Source organism: Mus caroli, chromosome 5 (assembly GCF_900094665.2).
Source record: "Mus caroli chromosome 5, CAROLI_EIJ_v1.1, whole genome shotgun sequence".
NCBI classification, from domain to species: domain Eukaryota; kingdom Metazoa; phylum Chordata; class Mammalia; order Rodentia; family Muridae; genus Mus; species Mus caroli.
Window position 1 is genome coordinate 115,657,110 of NC_034574.1, and position 8,353 is coordinate 115,665,462.

At 50.3% G+C, this 8,353-nt stretch overlaps 1 protein-coding gene and 1 long non-coding RNA gene across 2 annotated transcripts in view; one reads left to right on the top strand and one right to left on the bottom strand.

Annotated features, from left to right (window-relative positions):
- Positions 1 to 551: 551 nt before the first annotated feature.
- The window catches only part of LOC110294272, a 51,203-nt gene continuing 43,401 nt past the window's right edge, over positions 552 to 8,353 (bottom strand). Inside the window, exon 3 of the long non-coding RNA XR_002377929.2 lies at positions 552 to 816. This is a non-coding gene — a long non-coding RNA (uncharacterized LOC110294272). The remainder of the gene's footprint in view (positions 817 to 8,353) is intronic.
- Positions 2,826 to 8,353, top strand: part of P2rx7 (purinergic receptor P2X 7) — a 39,139-nt gene continuing 33,611 nt past the window's right edge. Inside the window, exon 1 of the mRNA XM_021162383.2 lies at positions 2,826 to 3,113. Within this exon, the coding sequence (XP_021018042.1) occupies positions 2,989 to 3,113 (125 nt within the window). The 5' untranslated portion in view covers positions 2,826 to 2,988. The remainder of the gene's footprint in view (positions 3,114 to 8,353) is intronic.

An 8,353-nucleotide genomic window follows, 5' to 3' on the forward strand; every position in this document is an offset into this window, starting at 1 on the left:
ATGTTGATTGAGTCCAAGAGGCCAAGCAACATAAGGAATACATATATGTCCAGGAAAACTGGCCACTGAGGAGTATGGGTAATCTTATTAATAACAGCTCTCTGATAGTTTGAATAGGAACGGCCCCCACAGGCTCATAGACTTGAATGCTTGGTCACCAGGGCATGGCACTATTAGGGAGTGGGGGTTGGGCTTTGAGGTCTCAAATGCTCAAGGCAGGCCTAGTCAGTCAGTCAGTCTGTCTGTCTCCCTCTCTCCCTCCCCCGTCCTCTCTCTCTTCCTGCTGCCCACTGATCCAAATGTAGAACTTCTCCTGTACCATGCCTGCTTGCATGTCATGATGATAATGGACTAAGCTTCTAAACCCATAAGCCATCTCCAACTAAATAACGGCTTTCCTTTATAAGAGTTGCTGTGGCCATGGCGTCTCTCCACAGCAATGGAACACAGACTAAGACAACAGCCTTCACGGACTGCTATAGTGGCAAAAGAAAAAGCCCCAAGGGATATACCATAGAAGATCCATGGGAAAGGCTCAGCAGAGGGGGCAAGGGAAGCGTTTTACTGATTTGCCTGTTGTGGGCATTTCTAGAAATCGGATCATGAGATGTCCTTCTGTGTCTGGTTCCTTTCACGTCTCCAAAGGCTCGTCCACATTACAGCAAGCGCCTGCTGTTCCTCACTCCTTTTTATGACTGGATACTACTGTTCTCTCATACGGATGTGCCACGGTTTTGTTGATGCGCTCTTTAGTGGATGGATATTTTTTGGACTTGTACGCCCATCCGTTGCTGTATCCGCTAGTTCCTTGGGCTCCTAGGGGGGATGAAGAAATGAATGCAGGGCAGGAACTGAACCGTCGGAAGCCATAGAGTTGTTACAATATGAAGCCAGGTTTGGAAATCAGGCAGCTAGCCCTCTAGTTCTACCCACTAGATTTTACTGCTCTAATGGAAGCCCTTTGGCCTACTATTTGTTACATTCATCTTTGAGGTGTGTGTGTTTATGTGTATATGTGTGTAGCTTGTGTGAACATCTGTGCATCTGTGTGCACAATTTAATGGAGTTAGTTCTCTCCGAGTATTTGGGTCCTGGGGATCAAACTCAGGCCATCAGGCTTGGTGGCAAGCACCTTCATCATCTCACTGGTCCCATTTATTGAAGGTTACTGTACTCCTCGGAGTTTTGAAAGAGTAGTGACAAAGGTCGGGGCAGAGTTAAGAGAAAGCGGTAAGAGTGTGCTGGCTGGAGAGGGCAACAGAGGGAAGCCCTTACCCCTCCGGGGCCTCCCAAGTAAACAGAGAGGGTTGGGAGACTCATCCAGCATCGCTGCCTTCTAGTCCCTTGAACTTGAGCCAACAGGGGCAGGGGCCTTGATGTAAATGGAGGAGAAAGTACAAATTAAGTTAGGCTGGAAACATGTAAGTCTGCCTGGCCCATAATGCAGCAGGCAAGACTGCAGTAGGTTGGGATGCTTGCCTCGGAGAGATGGTTCTTTCCAGCTAGGGAGGGACAACACCTGAGTGACTGTTGCTTCCTTTCTCGGGGAGAAGAGCCTTGTGCTCTGACATTCCACTTGTGCCTGGAAGATTCCAAGTCTCGATCCAGAGAAGCAGCAGCCATAGCTATGTTAGGACAGAGCCTCAGACACCAGGGTCTGCAGGTGACTCATTTGAGGACGATCGTGTCTTTATCACCCAGGACCACGATCCACTGTGTAACCCGTCTGGGAAAGGCCCATTTTATACATCCTGCTTTCCTTCAGCCTGTTCGAGCAGGGTTTCAGCCCAGGTGTGGTCCCTCACAACTATAGTCCCAGAATTTGTTAGCTGGAGGTGTGGGAAAGATGAAGGCTTGAGGGTCAGTCTCAGCCTCACAGTAAGTTACAGAGAAGCCTGAGTTACACGAGACCCTGTCTCAAAACAAAACAAATAGACAATAAGACAACAAAACTGCACAGCAAAAAAAAAAAAAAAAATCAACCAAACAAGATTTCCTCTCAACTCCACCTTCCTCAGAATTCTACAATGAGGCTACCTCCTCTACTATTTGGAGATAGCATTGGTCCTCTCTCATGAGGTGTCTCCATAGTCAGGAGGGCTACTGGATGCAGCTTTGTTCTTGGTGGTCTAGGACTGACTGGACCAGGTCATGAGATGACCTCCCGGGCCCCCCGAGCAGGATGAAGTGTAGACAGAGGAGAGAGTGAGACAAGTGTGGCTATAATCGTCCCATCCCACAATGAATCTGATCTGGCAGCCATCTTTGGCAGACCAGAGTATCGCGTGGAGCAGCGGAGGACAAAGATGCCATTCAGCCATTGGGTGCACCTGTACATGTGGACTGAACAAAGGGTTGTCCGGAAAACAAAGGGATAATCTCTGTGGGGTGCGGTGGGGCTCACCTATAATCCCAGCACTCGGGAGGTGGAGGCAGGAGGATCAGAAGTTCATAGCTAGCCTCGAGTAAGTAACAAAACTAAGGTCAGCCTGGCTGCTTGAGAACAGGTCTCAAACAGGCAACAAAAGAAATGGATGCGTCTGAGTGGGGGTGGGGGGGGCTTGAGGCAGTGGTCGCATCTAGGCCCTTGTCTGAGTCACACTGGGTCTTACAACATTTGAAGGACTGCCCTTTTCTCTCCAATGAAATGAGTTCCGAAAGAGTAAAAGGAAAGGGGGTGGGGAGGGGGAATTTTAAAAATGCCCATCTTCTGAACACCATCTTTGTGCGGGCGTCTGGGGGAGGCTAGCGGGGCGGGGTCATCTGCCAACCAGGCCTGTAGCACTTGGTTCTTGTTTATTCCACTCACATTCAGGGCAGTTGCCAGGACCCGCCCCCGCTGCAGTCGCTGGAGGAACTGGAAGTTAACCGTTCCTGCTGAGAAATCCGTGTGTTTCCTTTGGCTGCTCCTAGGTGGGGGTTTGCTGTGGTCTAGCCTGGGAAGTAGGTCTAGCCCAAGTCCAGCCTGAACGGAGCGAGCCTGTCGCCATGCCGGCTTGCTGCAGCTGGAACGATGTCTTGCAGTATGAGACAAACAAAGTCACCCGGATCCAGAGCACGAATTACGGCACCGTCAAGTGGATCTTGCACATGATCGTCTTTTCCTACATTAGGTAAGCGGGGCGTGGGATGGGCCGATCTCTGCAGCACTGGACAGCGTCGGCAGCCCCACGAGGCAGCTGCTGGTGCACTGGCTGGATTCTATGTGGGTCCTTAAATCTGAGACACACTCTCATAGCCCGCTGGGAGGAAACAGTAAGAGGAAGCTGTGCTTGGCTGTAGCTGGAGGGAAGCCACAGAGAGAGAGGGTGGCAGGCTGTGTGCCTCCCTTTGGCCTTTTCAACTGCAGCCAAGGCCTGCCAAGATGAGCGAGCAGGGCAGGGCATGCCCGGGGAACCTGGAAGACACAGGCCAACACCCTGGGCTCCCACAGAGACGAGGGGATTTCCCTTGTGGGCTCTGAATTATCTTCCTGCTTAGGAGAGATAGAACCAGGTTTGCAAATGTCGTTTTTAGAGCATCTAGGGGGTCCTTTAAAAACCTCTTATGAAGGTACAAAATGTGTACCCCGGACTTTCACTGATTTACAGCGTTCATGTCCATGGCTTTCCATGTATTTGTTGAGCGGTGCAGCGGTCACCAAAATCAAGAACATTTTCAGCCCTGTATGGTGGTGCATGCCTTTAGTCCCAGCACTGGGGAGGCAGAGTCCAGCCTGTCTATCTACAAAGCAAGTTCAAGGACAGCCAGGACTACACAGAGAAACCCTTTTGTGAAAAACAAAACCAACCAAACAAGAACATTGTTTATCAGCCTAAAAGGTTGTCCCTTAGACCAGGGACCCACCAATCCATTTTCTGTTCTTGTGGGTTTACATATGTATGTATGTATATGTGTATGTATATATGTGTATGTATACACACACATATATTTCATATAAATAAATCACATGGCATGCGGTCCTTTGTGACTGACTCTTCCTCTTAGCGTGTTTTCAGTGTTCAGGTACGTGTTAGAACGAGTGTATTGATGCTGTAGACTATTTATGACTGGATAACACTCCACTGTATGTAAGTACAATACTATATAAGTAGACAGCCCCCTAGAGACTTTTTACTCATTCACCAGATTTACGTGGGATTGCTTCTCTCTTTGTCACCTGGACATATGTCCTAATCTCTCCTGGGTTTACCTGGGGGTGGGGTGGAAGAGGGGGACTTGTTAGGTCACGTGACAACTGCATGTCACCCTGGGAGGCACTGCTGGACTGTCCTCCGTGGCAGCTTCACCTTTTCACAACCTTAGAGCATCCGAGTCTCCACTCTGTCCACATCCTCACCAACAGGCGATGCTGTGGCTTTCAGACTGGAACTAACCTAGTGGGTGTGAAGTGCTCTCTCATTGTGGCTTTGGCTCCCGTGTCCCTGATGGTGATACAGATGGTGCTTTTGACGCCGTGTGTGGCGTTGCTGTGGTTTACAGAGAGTGAGAGTAGCCTCTGAGTGTGTACCTGTTGGTGTGTAAGGGGGGTCTGTGTGCATGTGGAGGCCAGGGGTGAGCTACCTGAAGCTCACCAATTCAGCTAGACTGGCTTGGCCATCAAGTACCCAGAATCCTACAGTCTCCGCCTCCCCGGTGCTGGGCTTACAGGCACCTGCTGCTATGCTCAATTTTTTACGTGGGTGCTGTGGGTCGAAGTTGTATCTTTCTGCCTTCAGGGCAAACACTTAGCCCACGGAGCCATTTACCAAGCTCGGAGGTGGCCTATTCTATAATCCTGGATACATCTTCCTGGCCAAGTCACTTAGCCTGCCCGAGCCTCAGTTTGTCTGTTCATACACTCATTGGACAACAATGGGAGAAAAGGTACCTGCCTTATCACCGATGCTACTGGGAAGAGGTTTTCCTCTTCCCAAGAGACCGAGCTGAGAAATATTTCAGTGGCCAAAGAAGATTGGAGAGGGCTCATCTCCTTTACAGCAGCTTCCCCAGGCCCAGCCGACCTCCACCAACTGCAGGCACGGTGCTGCCCTTTGAAAGCCCCAGGCTGTCTTTTGCTGGGGAGAAGGCGTTGCTTGTGCTTATTTATGGGTTTCAAAATGTACTCCCAGATTGGCTGGCTGTTCCCCAAAGGGTGGCCTCATACCTGTAAGGCCAGGCCTCTTCTGTGAAGCCAAGACGTAGGTGGAGAAGATACCAGACACCAAACCAACCCTGGCACAGTCTCTATGGCCTCGGGGTGGGGGGGGGGGGGGAATGAAATGTGCAACTCATGACCTTGGCCCTGGATGATAAGATAGAGTCTGGGCGGCTGGAGGATTAGAAAAGACCCACTTAGGAGGAGACCCCTGGAGGCAAAGAATCCAGCCACGTGACACATAAAACAGAAAGAATATTAACTGTAAAGACGGAAGACGCAAACAAGAGGGGCAGCAAGGACTTCCAGGATCCAGAAGCTCTTGAGACGAGGGAGGAACAGGAGCCAGGGCAGAGAAGACTGTGATTCTCTGCAGAGCCTATTATCTATCACTGGGGAGTGGAACCTTCTGATTGGTGTATCTCAAGACTCTCCGGTGGCTACCGTGCAGAGAGCATGAATGGGGCACTAGGTAGGATGAGAGCAGGGTACAAGGGGCCACGGAGAGTCTGCTGGAGTCACCTAGCTGATAGAAGATTGCAGCTTGGCCTAGAATGGAGTGGTGGGGTTGGAGAGATATGAGCCAAGTTGAGATGGCTCTGGGGGAAAGATGGCTGGGGGGACCTGTGGATGAGGGTGTCTTTGTCTTTTCCATGCAAGATCAAAGAGAGACAAGTTTACTCAGCACCGGTAGGGATGCTGAACAAGCAGTTAAAACGTTGTTGGTTGTTGTTGNTGTTGGGGGCGGGGGGAGGTTGTTGCGGGGGGGTGTTGTTGTTGTTGTTTTCTTGGTTTTTCTTTTTTGGTTTTAGTTTTGTTTTCAAGAGAGTTCTTCTCTGTGTAGCCTGGGCTGTTCTGGAACTTGCTCTAACCAGGCTGGCCTCGAACTCAGAGATCCACCTGGTTCTACCTCCCTAGTGTCGGGATTAAAAAAGCATGTGCCACCACTGCCCAGCTTAAAATGTTTTGCCTACGACAGACAGTTTGTGATATCCTTTTATAACATGATAGCCCCAAAGTGTTAAAAGCAAAATCTGAAACACATAATCTCCAAAAAAAAAAAAAATTAGCACAACCCTTTTCTCTTTTAGCTTTATGAAAACTGCCCTGGGACAGCTGGCTCCTAGGCTCCACGGCACTACTCCTGAATAGACTGCTGCATACCCACAGGGCTTCTGGAGTCTGTGCCAGCTCAGCCTCCCTGGCTGTTGACACAGCACTGGGTCAGGGATTAGCAGCATCAGGCTGGTGTTACAGTGTCTCAGAGGGGAGGCCGGGGGAGAGGGGCGCGGGGGGGGGGGGGGGGGGGGGGGGGGGGGGGGGGGGGGGCTGGAGAAACCATCAGGGCCCAGGCTGCGGACAGAATTGAGCTTTATATTGAGGACCCTGGGAAACATCAAGAGGAAGGCGACCTCTTCCTGTCTTCTAGCCACTGTGTTTCCATCATGTCTCCTTTTCTGTCTGCCAGGCCACCCTCAGTCTCTTTCACAGGGGCACTGAGCATGAGACTCACCCAGGTTACCTAAGGTGAACTTAAACCTCAAAGTCCTCAGTCACAGGTCTAGACGGTGCTCCCTGATCAGGTACCACTGCTTGGTTCCAGAGATGAGTGAGGATTGGCGATCCTTGGGCCCCTGCTACAGGATGGGTGACTTGGGAGGATCCAGCCTATTCAGGAGGCAGCTGCAGCTGAGGTACTGGTGTCTGGTTCTCACATTGCTGGTTTTGTGGGTTTCCACTGGACAGTGGTCCACAGAGATCTTTATCCTGACTATTCAGTGCCTAAGTGAATCCAGCCTTTGACCACATGATAGATCATCTGATGAACTGTCTTTTTTAACAAGATTTACAAATCTCCTCGGTGGCCAGAGTCACATAGCCAGTCGGCGGCCGAGCCAAAATCGAACTTTCACAGTGACCAAGTTCATCCAGACTTCATCCAGAGTTCACGCTCACCCTGGAGACTGGAGACTGGAGGGGACAGGACCAAGACCTGGAGGGAGACTCAACTGTATTGGATCACCCGGTTGTGAACTGATGGTGGCCTGGCCTGAGGAGGTGACAGTGACAGAAGACAGGTGGGGTTGAATAACATGAGGAAGATGAAGTAGTGGACTTTCTTTGATCTTGGTTTTCTGAGATGAGGTTTTTAGTAGCGCCATACATGGCTGTACCTAGCCTTGAACATCTACTCTATGCCCTTGCCTCCACCACCACCCAAGTGGAAGGATTATTGGCAAATACTGCCACCTTGCCAAGCTCAAACAGTAGGACTTATCATAGACTGGATGAACAAGGGGCAGGTGGGTGAGGGTAAGGAGAGAGAGGATCAAGAGTGTGCCCCATTCCTGACTTGGGCAGCTAATGAGAAGTTGGTAGAATACCTTTCAGGGCTAATACATTCAGGAGAAAAGGCAATCGGTGTTAAAGGCTGAGTTCAGAACTTAAGGTTTTTAGTTAGACGGGTCCATGAGATTCAGAACTACGCATATCGGTTGTGTAGTTATTTGCTTCAGAGCTTTAAGACAGATTATATACCACCAACCTATAGATAGTCATTGAAGCCATGGATATCGTCAATGGACCAGCAAGAGAGGTAACTAGATGAAAGCAAGAAGCTTTGAAGAGAGGGAGAGCCCTGAGTGGCACTAACATTCAAGGAGCAGGGAGATGCAGAACTTCCCAAAGCATTCTGAGACAGACGTTAGGGATATCCAAGGAGGTCGGAAGAATGTAGACTCCTTGAGGCTGTGGGAAGAAGAAGAAGAAGAAGAAGAAGAAGAAGAAGAAGAAGAAGAAGAAGAAGAAGAAGAAGAAGAAGAAGAAGAAGGAAGTCACTGGGGTCAGTCTCGGCATCTGCAGCCTGCCCGCTGGCCCCGGGTGGGAGAGAGGGAGAGAGCACGGGTTGTTGAAGGAGGCTCTGGAGAAGCGGTGGGGTGGGGGTGGGAGCCAGACTGGAGTGGGTGGAGGAGTGAATGGAAGTGCGGAAATGGATGCGGTGACTCACTCTTTCAAAAGACTAGGGATCATAGGAGGTGTCAGGTCCTGCATTGCGGCAGCAGAGAAGAATGGAAGGCGGGGGGTGGGGGGAAGGTTTATTTTTAAGATGGGAATATTATATTTAAATGTAGATGGGGAAAAGAGGGATACAGATCAATGAAAAATCACCACCATCACCGTGGTCATCTTCACGGGGACCAGCCAGCAACCATGGGG